The following is a 16,421-nucleotide window of genomic DNA, read 5'->3' on the forward strand; positions in this document are numbered from 1 at the left end:
TATAACAAATAGTTAATACATTGTATAAATTATATTGCAAACTGCAAAATGTCTCTAAGTGTTATATATGTTGTTGTTAAATTGTTCATGTCCAAAAATTCAGGTATGCCTGCTTAAATATGTTAATTATCATAAACTTGTTTTTTAAAAGTAATTTGACGTATCTTCACTACAAAAATCTTTGATTTGTAACTCAGGGTGTATATGGGGACAAGGAAAAAAATTCCTGGGTATCCCGATTAAAAATACACTTTCTCCCAGGTGAAAACACACTTTTTACATGTTAAGAGACAGTATATTTTGCCTTGGAACTGCAAATAAGGAATTCAGTGTTTTGTGTGGACTGTGGTGTGGAAAACCATTTCACATGGAGTGTGTGGGGCTCACCAACAGTGAAGATCGCATTTTAAAGTCTCTTAAAATACATTTGTGACAACTGTGAAGTGAGGTTATCTGACGAAATCTCAGAAGACATTAATGCAGGGAAACATGAACGAATCTTGTACTCTAAGAAGCAATGCAGTGTTGATCTAGTTGCATCAGTGAATACTCTTAAGGAAATTGTGAAAAAACTTATCAGTGATAACAAACAAATAAAAGAAAAACTAGACACTGTGATTGCCACAAACTCTCAGTTAGAAATATTGTTACCACGAAGTGAAGAAGCATCTCAATCATCGAGAAACACAGCAAGACAGTGTGCAGAGGATGTAGAAAACAACATGCCATGTGTTATAGCCGGAAATAAAGAGGTAAACATCGCTAATCTGAGGCAAACTTCAAATACTGGTCTGGAGTGTGTCGGAGAAGCAGCACCTACCACCTTCACCAATCACAACAGCAGCAAAAAGCCTGCAAATTCATCACATGGTAATTTTCCAATGATAAATAACGTTGGAGACCCAAACATTGTTAGGGTGGCATCTAGTACAAATCTAAACAATGAGTGAGTCAGTGAAACTTAACCCCACATTAAAAACAAACCAAATACAGATGTAAACAATCTGTTGTTGTTGTTGTTGTTGTGGTCTTCAGTCCTGAGACTGGTTTGATGCAGCTCTCCATGCTACTCTATCCTGTGCAAGCTTTTTCATCTCCCAGTACTTACTGCAACCCACATCCTTCTGAATCTGCTTAGTGTATTCATCTCTTGGTCTCCCCCTACGATTTTTACCCTCCACGCTGCCCTCCAATACTAAATTGGTGATCCCTTGATGCTTCAGAACATGTCCTACCAACCGATCCCTTCTTCTGGTCAAGTTGTGCCACAAACTTCTCTTCTCCCCAATCCTATTCAATACTTCCTCATTAGTTATGTGATCTACCCATCTAATCTTCAGCATTCTTCTGTAGCACCACATTTCAAAGGCTTCTATTCTCTTCTTGTCCAAACTATTTATCGTCCATGTTTCACTTCCATACATGGCAACACTCCATGCGAATACTTTCAGAAATGACTTCCTGACACCTAAATCAATACTGGATGTTAACAAATTTCTCTTCTTCAGAAACGCTTTCCTTGCCATTGCCAGCCTACATTTTATATCCTCTCTACTTCGACCATCATCAGTTATTTTGCTCCCCAAATAGCAAAACTCCTTTACTACTTTAAGTGCCTCATTTCCTAATCTAATTCCCTCAGCATCACCCGACTTAATTAGACTACATTCCATTATCCTTGTTTTGCTTTTGTTGTAAACAATCTAATGGATGAAAACTCTTAGGAAGGCATCAATACAGACTGACAAGAAGTGAAAAACAAGCGAGGAGGCAGAAGAAATTTAACTGTAGTGAAACAAGAAAATGAACTGGCCAAAACCACTGAAGACACAGGAAAAGAAAACATCTTACAAGACTGTGCTACAAAATGGAAATTCTGGTGAACAGTGTTTGAGGCCCACTATACACACGTTTGTGAATGCCAGCACTAAAATCAGAAATAAAGCCATTATAGATATTGGCGACGAAAAAGGAATGCTGTATGGTGACAAAAAAGCCTGGTTCCACCTACGCAAACTAAGAGGTGACATCACAGCTGAAACTGTAACTAACTTCTTACAGAACACTTTCCCAAATCACAACAATTTTACAGCTGAAAAACTGGAAACAAAGGGAATAAATAATAGCTTCAAAATTTGTGTTGATTTAGACCTAAAAGATAAAATAATGGACAACAGTATATGGCCGAAGAACACTGTGATAAAATGTTTTGTATTCCGGAGGATACCCAGTGCACCAGTGCGATAAACTCCCAAGACCAAGAACATTCCAGTGAAAAAGGAAATGATATCATTGAAGAAATAGCGAGTGTAAATGTGCAGTGCCTCAGAACAAAACTTGATACATTATTACTGTTTGTTGACGAAGTGAGATCTGATGTATTATGTATATGTGAACACTGGCTAGCCCAACCACAAACATAAATACTACAGAAACAATGAATATTTAGAAATGGTTTAGTGAAACTACTATCCATGGTGGTGTGGCTGTGTATGTAAATAGTAAACTCAGTGCCAATAAAATTGACTTAAGTAAATTATGTGTAGATCTAGACTTAGAATTAGCTGCTTTGGGACTGTCAGATGCCAACTAAATTGTTGTTTCTGTCTACCATTCCCCAGATGGAAATTTTGAAAATTTCCTCAACAAGTTGGAAAGCTATCTGTGTTACCTAGTGCACTTAGGGACAAAAATTGCTTTATGTGGAGACTTCGACATTCATATTGGAGAAGGTAATGATGAAGAAAGAGCTTTCATGATCTTAGTAAGCCGGCCGGAGTGGCCGAGTGGTTCTAGGCACGGTCGCAGGTTCGAATCTTGCCTTGGGCATGGATGTGTGTGATGTCCTTAGGTTAGTTAGGTTTAAGTAGTTCTGAGTTCTAGGGGACTGATGACCTCCGATGTTAAGTCCCATAGTGCTCAGAGCCATTTTTGAACTTAGTAAGCAGCTATGGGATATTCGTAGGAAACTCTCTACCAACAAGAGGAGCTATTTGTCTTGACACAATTGTGACAAACCTAAATTGTTGGGACTGCAAAGTAAGTGTGGTGGACCCTATACTAGCAGATCACCATGCAGTAATCATGAAGTTATGGACAAACTCAGTAAGTACTCAACAAATTCCCAGCTGGCATTCAAATTATGTATTCAGAAATAGAATTATTACAAAGAAAAGCTTAGATGATTCCAAAACTATAATGTCTTCTATAGATTGGCACCAAATAATTGATGAATTGCCACCAAATTCTGCATTCAATCACATGTTACAGACCCTTAAAGTGAAATTTGATGAACATTTCACATTAAAACTCAAGAGATATTCAAATGCTAAATCAAAATGTAGACAAAAAACTAACAAAGTAAAGAGGTGGTATGCTCCTAGACTAGCCAAAATAAATTGTATCGTCCAAATACTACATGACAAGGTCAAAGCTGCTAAAGATATAGATATTAAGGATAGACTGTACTCTAGTTATTTACAGACCAAAATGATCTACGGAAAGGAAGTAGAAAAAGCAAAGAAGGAAAACAATGCCAGATTTACTGAAGAAGCTCACAATCCTTGTAAAGCAGAATGGGACCTGGTTAATGAGCACAGGAAAAAGCCCACCTCTTGCTCTAATTCTTGCAATCCAGATGAGTTTAATGACTATTTTATAAGAACAGTGGAAAACACAGTAGATAAAATTCCTGATTTTGGAACAGATCCTGCAGTTGCTGTGAAATTTGAGAATACATGCAGCATGGTAATGTGGAAGAGAGTGTATCCAAAAGAAATAATAAAAATTGTAAAAAGCTACAAATCTTCAGGGAGCCCTGATATTCATGGCATGTCCTGTACTATGTTAAAAACTATAATCAGTGAAACTGCACAGCCATTAGCAGCAGTAATAAATAAAAGCCTCTGTGGAGGGGAATTTCCAGACATCCTGAAAGTAGCACACACAGAGCCTGTTTACAAAAAAGCCCACAATTTACAAAAAAGGCAGTCCACATGAAGTGTCAAAACTACAGGCCCATATCTATAATACCAGTACTAGTGAAGGTGATGGAATCGATAATGAAAGAACAACTTTGAAGGAAATAGTCTCTTTTATGATGCTATGTCTCCGCAATACCCCTTTTTTCCAGGACTGCTAGTTCTGCAAGGTTCACAGGAGAGCTTTTGTGAAGTTTGGAAGGTAGGAGATAAGGTACTGGTGGAATTGAAGCTGTGGGGATGGGGCGTGAGTCGTGCTTGGGTAGCTCAGATAGTACAGCACTTGCCTGCAAAAGGAAAAAGGTCCCGAGTTCAAGTCTCGGTCCGGCACACAGTTTTAAACTGCCAGGAAGTTTCATATCAGTGTGCACTCCGCTGCAGAGTGAAAATCTCATTCTGGAGCACTACACTTAGCAGTCCGCAGCTCATGGTCTTGCGGTAGCATTCTCGCTTCCCACACACGGGGTCCCCAGTTCGATTCCCGGCGGGGTCAGGGATTTTTCCTGCCTCAAGATAATGGGGTGTTGTTGTGTTGTCTTCATCATCATTCATCCCCATGGAGGAAGGCAATGGCAAACCAGCTCCACTAGGACTGTGCTTAGTACGTCAGTGCGGGTCTCCCACATCGTCCCCTACGCTCCTCAGAGTATGAGACCTCATCATCATCATACTTAGCAATCACAAACAACAGCTCATTTGATCAGAGATCCATACATAAATTCTAGGAAGCTGCACAGGTCACACCAATATTAATGAAACGGAATATGAGTTATCCGCTGAGTTACAGACCTATGTCCGTAACATCGATTTGCAGTAGAATTTTTGAATTTGATTTATTGACAAATAGTGTAATGGAAGCAGACAGTTGGTCCCAAACTAATTACTTATGAAGCCAACTGCTAGAGCAAAATGTTTAGTTTCTGATAATCAGAGCCATAACAGGGTGTCATTAAAAACAACAAATACAAAATCCAAAATTATCACTTTTAGAAAACCATAATACAATCATCCTAATTTATCCTCTTTATTGAACAAACCATAATCATGGTACGTACCCCATAGACTTTCGATCTAGGATAGAACTCAGTAGCTGAATGCCTTTTTCAGCATCATTTACAGAAATACAGAAATCTGTAATGAATAGAAAATAATGTTTCCCTCCTCTTGCAGCATGTGTCAACCACTTCCATCATCCTGTTCAGTAATTCAGCAGCAACAGAAGGATATAAAATGTACATGGCATGTTTTCCTTTTACAGAAGCAACATTACATTTAGTTCATTGGCACAGACTACGCCCACATACACATAAGACTTAACAGTGGTTCCATTAACCTGCAACAGCCCTAGGTTACACACTGGAAACAACAGCATTTCATCAGCTTAACAAATAATACAAAAGCCCCTGTAACAAGGTCAGCAGTATCAGACTGCTACACAAACTATTAGAGAAACACTGGTGCCTTACAAGAATGCCTTTGTTGTTTCACATCCTGGAGGACCTCCTCACTATGGATCAATTGGAATGAAAGTAAATCTAATCTAATCTAATCTAAACCTTTAGTGTTCCTTTAAAATGCCATTGACACATTGCAAAGGACTGACCACTATTAAATCCAGCATCTTGTCTCCAAACCATAAATAGTACTTTGTATTTAAAAAGAGATAGACGATGACAACAGCGATGAATAGTTCCAAGTGACTACTTCAGTAAACTCTCAGCAGAGGCACAGTACATCATACCTTACTTTGAACATTTTATTAATCACATTTACATCAACACAAATGCAGTTATCATGTTTTCCAATCAAGAATTGATACTTCTGCAAAAACACTCCCTGAAGCACAGCACTGAGCACACCACTTGTTCCTGGCCAATTCCCTTGCTTCACCAGTCATGCCTTGCCTGCCACATTTCCACCCTGCCCCACAGCAGTCAACAACCACTTCACTCACAGCTGATCACCACTGGTAGAGAATCTCCAGTGCTTCCTAGCCTGAAGATAGGTCACTGTTCCTTCATTCAACTATTAATAAGTGCCAACATGGCACAATAGCCAACAAGGATTCAGAAAATATCTTTCTTGTGAAGCAAAACTATCTCTTTATTCACACAAAGTGAAAAGTGTTGTAGACAGTGGCTCTCAAATTGATTCCATATTTCTAGATTTCCAGACGGCTTTTGACACCATTCATCAAAAGAGACTTCTAATCAGATGTGTGCCTATGGAGAATTGCCTCAATTGTGCAACTGGATTCATGACTTCCAGTGAGACATGGTCACAGTTCATAATAATCAATGAGTAAAACAGACATGATAACTGGTTTTCTCAAAGGATGTGTTACAGGCCCTGTTCCTAATATATATAAATGACTTAGGAGACACTCTGAGAAGCCCTCTTAGATTGTTTGAACTTACCACCAGATGATCAAAACCAATTCCAAAATGATATAGACAATATATTTGTGTTGTGCAAAATGTGCCAATTGACTGTGAATAATGAAAAGTGTGAAGTCATCCACATGAGTACTAAAAGGAATCTGCTAAAGTTTGATTACACAATAAATCACATACAACTAAAGGCTGTGAATTAAACTAAATACTTAGGGATTACAGTTATGAATAACTTAAATTCTACTGATCACATTGATAATGTTGCGGGGAAAGTGAACCAAAGACTGTGATTTATTAGCAGAATACTTAAGAAGATGCAGCAAGTCTAATGATGAGACTGCCTACATTATGCTTACCCATTGTCTTCTGGAGTATTGTTGCATAGTGTGGAATCCACATCAGATAAGACTGATGAAGGACATTGAAAAAGTTCAAAGATGGACAGGTAATGCAATATTATCATGAAAGAGGGGAGCAGGTGTTTTTCATTGTGGCAGGATCTGTTAATGAAATTTCAATCAACAATTTCCTCCTCCAAATGTGTAAACATTGCTACTAGGGAGCAATGATCACTGTAATGAAATAAGAGAAATCAGAGCTCACATAGATAGATTTAACTATTCATTCTTCCTGCACACTCTTCAAGAATGGAAAGGTAGAGAAATAGCTTGACAGTGGTGCCAGGCACTTAATTGTGAATTGCAGAATAGTCATGTTGATGCAGATGTAGATATGTAAATTTCACAGAAGTTGGGCATCCTTCTGTTGTTAACACTCTATCATGGTCTGGCTTTTGTATGTTATCCTACTTTCATTAATGCAGCAATAATTCTTGAGCATTGGCTTTTCTATATCTACAGTATATGTACATTGTTCAGCACGCTGCTTATTTGTTGGTTGACTGTTGTATCACATCAATACAGACTTTGATGGCACACCAGCAGTTGAAAAACTATGTCATGTATCATATAAAATTATATGAGAGCTTTGTGTGATGTAGATAAAAACAGCAACTGAACAGTGTAATAGGAAGATCATTTGCTTTTCAAAGATGTTGCTTTTCTTCAAATATAGTGATCTAGAAGTAATGCAAAAATTATCTGTGTATGCACATTGGCACAGCTTATAACTTTTTATTAGTGTATCTGACAGAATTTTACTCCTTATTAATGTGTAACATGACTGATTTCATATGCTGAAAGCTCTTCTTCATGATGTGTGAAGGAATGAAGGAAGTGAATGAACAAAAATGTAAAACTTTGAATTCACAGCCAAGATCAAAGTACCAGAACAATATTGGTAGCTGTTAGTAACTGATCATCCAGACATAAGACCACCATGAGATAAGTAAATGCAGAAAAAACCACAGAAGGAATACATGCCGTAACACACAAAATAAGAAAAATGAAGTATCAAGAATTAAAGTCACGCTGATAGAGTGAGAGATACGAATGGAGAGAAAGGGTTTTGGTGGTGGTGGTGGTGGTGGTGGTGATAATGCTAACTTCATGAAGAAGGAGGAACTATGTTGTAAAGGAGAATGGAGAAACTGGACTGAATGGAAATGATACTTCTAGTTTCTAAACATTCTGCTGCAGTTCTAATAATGTGTTGACTGTTAATTATATTCCTTTGAAGTGCTTAACCTGAATGTAACATACACACAAAGCAAAACTGACATATGTTCAACAATTTTATATCACTCAAAGTTGATTTTTATTTCAGGTGCAGTTATCCGTTACAGGAAGGCCCAAATTCCATGTGAGCCAGTTTCTTTCAAGGCAGACCATCCTTTCACATTCTTCATTAAGGAATGCCAAACACAAACAAATATTTTTGTTGGACACTTCATCATTCCATGAAGTAATTAATATCAAACATAGCAGCTATTTTGTGGTGTGAATTCTGTTAATTTTGTCACAACTAATTTACTAAAACAAAAATATTACAATTAATACAACATATCAATGTATTTATTAAATATGCTGAAAATGTATGATAATATATCTTAACATTCTGTGTATTGTTGCTGCTGGGAAGAAATATGAATTTAAATTAACAGAGAAAAATGTGTAAAACATAATAAATGTTTTGATAACAACTTTGATTTTAACATGTCACTGATCATTGGTCCTGGAGGAATTATTTTACTAAACAACTTTGATTCCATCAGGAAATATTGTGCGAAGCAACCGTAGACTATAAGGAAGGTGAAGCACATAGCAGTCAGTTGCAATCCCATTAGCTTTTATTATTCTTGCAAATCTAGATTTCAGCTATAAATAGCCATCTTCAGCATGTGGGATGCTATCCAGAATGAATTCAAGTTTGCACAGCCATTGCTACAATTGTTAAACCAGTTCACCTTTGGTATTTGGAATGCAATGCTTAACAGACACATGATTTGCTGGCAGGTGATGCTGCATTCCTCTCTGCTAGCCACATGCCTGTGGCTTCCCAGCCGATCAGGTGTCCATTACATGCTGTATACCGAATGCTGAATGTGAACTAAGTTTAACAACTGTAGCAATGGCTGCTGAAACTTGAATTTATTCTGGATAGAAGATTGCTATTTATAGCTGAAATCTAGATTTGCAAGAATAATAAATGCCAATTGGATTGCGACTGACCGCTGTATGCCTCTCCTTCCTTTGTTTTATGGTATTTATATCTTCATTTTCCTAACAATAACTGGTAAAACATCTTTTGCCTTTGCTGCAGGAGATATATTTTATTATTATTCTGCCTCTTCTTACTGTACATAGCGATTATTTATTGAGCACAAGTACTTCATTTCCACTTGATAGTCTAATCCTGTAGGAAAAGCACCACCTTTATGTAGCTCTACATTAAAATTTGTCCTGCTTTTGAGTGGAGACTTCTGAAAATATTCTCTTACAAAAAAGAACACATTAAAAAGGAAGTAGCTCATCTGCACCACAAACACTGTTGTTGGAGGCAGGAAGAGTAACAGAGCGTTTCTGACGAGCAAATTAGACATTCAAAATCATCAGTTAACCGCAAGAAGGATGTGAGATACACTAAATGAAAATATATTAGAAAATTTCAGCCAGAGTGCAATACCAAACAAGGTTCTAAACTTGAAGAATGCACCAGTATTAATGTTGCAGTATTTTTAAGAAAACTGAAAAAGGAAAAATTCCTTGGTAAGGGTCTTTTGGATCTGCAGTTACTTCTCGTGAAGTATGCAATGCAAGGCAGACTGCAAGTAATGTGTAGCAACTAAATAAGAATTAGGAATTGACACACATCTATATAATGAGAAACATATGTGGCTTTTAGTGTGAAGAATATTCTGGCACTGAGCGAGGTGGCACAGTGGTTAACACACTGGACTCAGATTCAGGTGGATGACAGTTCAATCCCGCATCCGGCGATATTGATTTAGCTTTTCCGTGATGTCCCTAAATTGCTTCAGGCAAATGCCAGGATGGTTCTTTTGAAAGGGCATGGCTGACTTCCTTCTCCATTCTTCCTTAACAATGGGACCAATGACCTCGCTGTTTGGTCCCTTCCCCCAAATCAGCCAACCAATCAACCTCATCCCTCCTTCACCCCCAATATTCTGGCTTCAGTTGAAGACACACACGGAAGAACGGGCTAAACCACAGTTTTTAAAAATTGAGAAAAAGAGGGATCTGTAAGTGACAGTGTAAAAACTATATCAATTTACTTTACTATTATTTTTAACAATGATTCTTGCAGAGAGAACCAATTAATCTTTCTGATCAGTCATATCTTTTATCATGTATCGTAACATGAGAAATAATAACTGATTAATAAAAAAGAACAATATCAAACACCGACAATCGCAAATTACCATAACTCTAGCGAAATGTGTTTTTCTAGTCTTATCATTGTATAAAAAGTTTAATGTAGTTTAAATGAATTTATTCTAAAAAATGCACACAACACATTTGTAATTATGAACAATCAGTGTTATTTTAGTAATTCCTGTAAATCCTTCAGCACTGCAGGTTTTATAAGTGTTTTATAAATCTTGGACCATCATAATTGAGAGGAAATGTCAAATTACTAATAGTAAACCTATCTAGTATTTGTTTTTGTTCTAATATTTACAGTATCAAAATTCTCAAGCGTACCATAAAGAAAAACTTAAATTGGCGATTTTTCACAATTTTCAAACCTGTAAGCTTGCCTAATAAACCTTCTGCTCAGATTCAGTTACTGTTAATCTCTGTACCTTATTAGAAAGATGTTTTACAGTAAGAAGCATGTCACCTGTCATTTTTACAACATTGGAAGGTTATTTTACTCTTGCCTTATTAATGAGTTCTGTCCACTGATCTGGAACATAAATGAAAGGTAACTGCCTTTTCTTTTTTGCATTTAGCCCAAAATCATGATCACAGGGTAAATACACATGATCTGGTACTAGATACTCACATTTCACAACATCGAATCTCCCTGACTGTATAAAGTACAACCAAAAGCTAATAAGAGAGAAGTTTTTTATTTTGACAAAAACAAAAATCTGAATACACAATAACGTGATGTAACTGTCAGGAATGACTGCTATAATACACTGCTGAAGATATGAAATAATGTAATCTGCCCCATAACCTGCTACTTCCTCTTACATCATAACATCATTATTAGATACATTATGTTCACAGAAGTTAGATGTCCACAGCTGGCATTTGAAGAATGCAATTCAAATAGACAAGTGGCACATAGGCAGATATTGTTGCATGTCAAAAGCAATGACTTATTAGTTTTTGAATATTCTGTGCCTGATTCAGATTTTCTTAGGTAGCACCAGCCAGTTTAACACGAGAGTACAGTTTCACTTCTTGTCCTTTTTTTTTCTGACTATTTTCCTCAGACAATTTTTTGTATGCTAAGGTGTTCACAGATATGACAGCTATCACTACATGGTATTGCAAAGCCAATATTAAAAAAATGGATAAAATATTTTACAATACATCCCAAACTAAGAGGTCTTTATTGCTGTCTTGGTACTTTGTTGATAAAGATTGTATATCCCACTAATATTTAGATCTGACCACAAATATGTCATGTTGGATCTATTTTTCCTGGAGTAGTGACTTAACTGCATAGGATTAAATTAAATTCACTTTTTGTTCTAATTGATCCATAGTGAGGAGACCCTCTTGGATGTGGAACATGTCAGAAAACCAGAATACAAAATAAATATAACAAAATAAGAACAGATATGCTAATATACCTGCCACAGATTCCAAGTGAAATTGCCTGTAAAATGTGGAATCGCTAAAAAAAATGATATTTTATGCATATTTAGATTTAAAAGGATGTAAACCTTGTCACCGAGTACTAAATGTTCAATACACTTAGGTGCATATGATATTCTTAGGCCAGGGCTTCCCAACCTTCTCAGCTGGCGGACCCCTTTTCAGTCGAAAATCCATGGCGGACCCCTAGTCAGTCAAGATCACAGTAACTTTAAATTTCAGAGTGAAACCCATGGGAACTGAAAGCTTCTTAACACAAGTGCCTTGTTCCCAATGAGCCCCCTGCCCCCCCCCCCCCCCCCCCCCCCCGCCACCCCTCCTCCACGAAGTATCAATAGTCTTTCATTTAGAGATGAATGAAAACAACACTTGAAATTAACAATCCAATTTGAATTCCCACTGTATCCAGACACTTACTAGTGGATTTACTCCCTTTGTCCAACACACTGTAGCCTTGAGGGAATATGGAATAGTTGTAGGTAAACAACTAGAATTCTCTCAGATACAGATTTATTCACACTTAGCTTCTACACAGATACAAGTCCGGAGGCTAACTGCCGTTAGCGTCCAACATCCTGCCCAAAGCCCTCTCCTCAAAGATAGCACACTTACGCATTGAACAAATATCAATATTTATGGTGCTCTACGACACAGCCTGATCAAAATTACTTGTTGATTGACATTTCACAAGTTGGAGCTGCCTTCCTCCAAGAGCAACCAACATCACGTCCAAACTGTTCACTGTTGACAAGCTGCTGCTTGTGGTCTGTTCGCTTCCACTGTTTGGCTACTGTTGTGTAAGGAGCATGCATATTTCATAATAGCCATGTGTGTGTGTGTGTGTGTGTGTGTGTGTGTGTGTGTGTGTGTGTGTGTGTGTGTGTGGTTTTTCGTGAAATCCGAAGAAAAATGTTCAAATGTATGTAAAGTCTATGGGACTTAACTGGTGAGGTCATCAGTCCCCAGTCTAACACATTATTACCCTAAGTTTAACTTCCGCTAAGGACAACACACACACACACACACACACACACACACACACACACACACACACACACACACACACACACCCATGAGGGAGGACTCGAACCTATGGCAGGAGCAGCCGCTAAATCCAAGATGACATGGCAACCTAGACTGCGTGGCCATTCCGCACAGCTGTGAAGCAAAGAGGCAGATCCATGAGTCAGGATAAAAACACATCACGAAAGAAAAGAAGCCATGGAATTGCCTTTAAAGGACTATTGTAACATCTGTTGTGCAATCTGTGGGAATACATTAACTCAGTTTACATGCATTTCCAAAACCGGATTTCGTAAGCCGATGTCCCAGTTCTACTTTTGGTTGGTCAGGTAAACACTTCAAAATCGATTCTGGAAATCTGCTTTTATAAAGCCATTTTCCAGTTCCAAGATCGATTTTTGTGCCCATGTAAACAGCTGGGAAAGTCTAGTTATTTTTATGTCTTTGCGTATCTACTGAATGGCAGCTGTCAGTCCATAGCCGGCAGCTAGCAGGCATTGTTGCAACAGTGCACTGTCAATTGGTAGCTGGCAACTGGCAGGCGGAGTGGCAGCAGTTTAGCCACAGCTGAGAACTTCAACTACTACTTGAACACTATATCGTGGCAGTCAGCCTCAACTGTAAACAAATTAGGAAAACAAACAGACTCTCTTATTTCTATATAAGAAGACAAAGCATTTCACAGAATGTAAGACTTTTTTCTCAGCGGAAACAATTCTGGCAAAGGAAGTTTACCTTTTACAAGGTGGCACGTGAAAAGTCCTCATTTGTTTATGCTTGCAGCCAGTTGCCACAATATAGTGTCAGAGTAATAGCAAGTAATTGTAATTGAAATATAGGCAGGCCATATTTTTAACTGAGAGGACGGAATATATTATAAAGAGAAGAAATTAGCTTTAGAGATTATTTTAGTTTTCGTAACAAAAATATCAATGCAAACAGAAATCAATTAATAATTATTTTGTAAATGACAGAAGACAGAAACAAAATTCCTACAGAGTTATAGTTCAGGTACGTACACTGAGTATTTATGAAGAAAAATGCTTTCTTCTTTACTATAGATGAGTCTGTAGGAATAATAATGGAATCCTAATGTGATGGTTGAGGGTGCTTCTGCTGACACAATTTTGAAAAGATGGATTCAATTCTTGACAACTGGAGATGGATGTCTGGTTCTGTATGTAGACATCTTTGGTACTTAGTTTTGTGGGCAGCATAGATCGAGAATCCAAATTCACACATGTATGTAGTGGCAAACAGAAGAAGTATATGTTCTGCCTTTTCAACAAGGGGGCAATATTTCTTGTTATCCAAACGGATCCAAAAGTGTGAGTAACCATCAATGTCAAAACGTGATTTCAAGGTAGGGTCTGTGGTAATTTCTATCAACAGCTCATATTCATTTGATGATAGAATGTTCGGCTTTTTGGATATAGTAAATGGGTTGACCACCCAGTCGTATTTCTGCAGCTTCTCATCTTCAGCTGTTGGGAAATAATGCTCCAACAATGACATCAAGTTTCAGAGATGTTCCAGGATTTGATGAAACAAATTCTTCCCAAGCGCCAATGTTTTATTTTTCAAAAACTCCTTGAGAAGACGAAAACACTTGACCTCCTCCTCCTCGACACTCTCTGCCCAAAAATTGATTTTCCTCTCAAATGCTCGAACTTTGTCGATAGCAGTGACCTTTGTTTCACTTTGCCCTTGGAGTGAAATATTCATTTCGTTCATTTTGGAGAAAATATCTGACAAATAGGCAAGTACACACTGCCAATTTTTGTCATTAATAAGGTCTGAGGTCTGCTAATTTGGTGTTATGCTCCAAAAGGGAAGCTAAGACTTCCAGTCTTAATTCGCACAACCATGAGAGTGCATTCCCATGTGAGAGCCACCTCACTTCTGTGTGGAGAAGCAGGGAACAATGAAGTCTTCCCATATCTTCACACAGTATTGTGAAAAGTCGTGACTTCAACAGCCTTGATTTTATGTAGTTAGTGATTTGAATGGATTCGTCTAAAACTTTCTTGAACGTAACAGTCATTTGTTTCATAGCTAAAGCATATCTGTGGAGAGCTCAATGACTACTGTTGCAATTCTTGGCATTTTCTTTTATTTTCATTATTGCTCCGACTGTAGGACCCGTCATAGCTTTTGCACCATCTGTGCACACATCTATGCAGTTAAACCATGAAACTTCGTTAGTCCTTAGAAAATCATCCAATAGACAGAATATTTCAGTACCTGTTGTGTTGGCAGGTAGTGGTCTGCACAGTAACAGGTCCTCCTCAAAACATCCAGAATATTCATAACGGACAAAAGCCAATAAAATCACTAATCCTGCAACATCAGTGGATTCATCTATCCGCAGAGAAAATGAATTGTGTTGGATGCGAGAAACAAGAGTGTCTTTCACATCATTTGACATGTCAACAATGTGTCTCTTGACAGTATTGTTTGATAATGGCACCGAAGATACAAGCTTTACTGCCTTTTCGTCTAGCATGCAAGAAACAGTATCATTAAAACATGGCTTTATGAGATTTTCTGCAATGGTATGAGTTTTGCCTGTTTTTGCCACTCGATAACTAACCAAGAAAGAAGCTTTTAATGAATTTTCATTGACTGTTTTTGCATGAATTTTCATGCAATGCTGAGAAGCAGTTAGTTCAGCAATCTTCCTTTTGAAAAAGTCGATGTGTAGCCTGGAAATCCGGATGAGTACCTTCAGAATGATGGCGCAATTTAACTGGAACCATTGAACTGTTCAGAAGGACTCGCGCACAATTTACGCACTGAGCTTTACCCTCTTTTGTCTCCATAAAGCCCATTTCTAAATAGCTTTCGTTGTACTTACGCTTCTTGATTATTCCACTTCCACAGGATATTGCAATCAATGGAGTACTTGCAGCATTTTAATATAACAAATCAGGCTGTGGAGCTTCTTGTGATTGTTCTTCCTTTGGTCATCCTCCCTCCTCATTCATTTCAACTGGAAACTCCCCTTGTTGTGAAGGCGATGGAGAAACTGCACCCATCTTCAATGATCCTGACTTCAGCCACCGATCCATGTTAGAAGTAATAAACTGGTCAAACATCTACTTATGAAATAGGTAGTGCACTGACAAAGCAAGTTTAACATTTAATGATGCCTGGGGCCGCATACGTGTCAGCGAGCGCCGTGACTGGTCGACAAAGATCACTCCACGCATGCATGAAAGGTTTCAGCGCATCTAGTGCCGTGAGCTGGCGCACAAACGATCCCCGTATTGTTGCGAAACAGTCAATCAGAGAAGCCGCATTCTCCAGCACTAAACTTTGTATGCGTTTGCACTTAGGAACCGCAAAGGCTGCTTGGGAATACGACATGAAGTAAAAGTACACATGTTTTTCACACGAAAAAAAAAAAAAAAAAAAAAAACTGTGATGAATTTGTTTTTCACTTTTTTATTCAATAATTTTACTCATTATTTTACACGATTTGGTGAAAGGTGGCCACGGACGCCCTGGAAAGAGCTGGCGGTCCCGTAAGGGGTCCACGGACCACACATTGGGAAGCCCTGTCTTAGGCTATGACAACCATGCACTGTAAGGATACAAGGGGGACCTTAGCTGTTCCACTGGTCCATTAGTTGAAAATGTTTCTGCTAGGATTTTAACTCTTAATAAATAAAAAGATAAGTCCAGTAGTTCTTTTCAAAAGTTCACACAAAATCACTTTGCATATTTATTTATGAAGTTTGATTCCTATCACTAAAAACCAGGCCGCA

At 38.0% G+C, this 16,421-nt stretch overlaps 1 protein-coding gene across 4 annotated transcripts in view; it reads left to right on the forward strand.

Moving 5' to 3' along the window:
• LOC124776819 (leukocyte elastase inhibitor-like) overlaps nucleotides 1–8,474 on the forward strand; it is a 221,034-nt gene extending 212,560 nt beyond the window's left edge. For 2 of the 4 annotated variants that reach the window (XR_007015656.1, XM_047251973.1), the window contains one exon: nucleotides 8,099–8,230. Coding sequence is in view for 2 of the 4 variants with exons in the window: in XM_047251974.1 (XP_047107930.1) it covers nucleotides 8,099–8,235 (137 nt within the window). In the remaining 2 variants the exon portion in view is untranslated. Of the gene's footprint in view, nucleotides 1–8,098 lie in introns of all 4 variants that reach the window. The other 2 variants (XM_047251974.1, XM_047251969.1) reach the window with 1 other exon arrangement.
• Nucleotides 8,475–16,421: the final 7,947 nt, after the last annotated feature.

Source organism: Schistocerca piceifrons, chromosome 2 (genome assembly GCF_021461385.2).
Source record: "Schistocerca piceifrons isolate TAMUIC-IGC-003096 chromosome 2, iqSchPice1.1, whole genome shotgun sequence".
Taxonomy (NCBI): Eukaryota; Metazoa; Arthropoda; class Insecta; order Orthoptera; family Acrididae; genus Schistocerca; species Schistocerca piceifrons.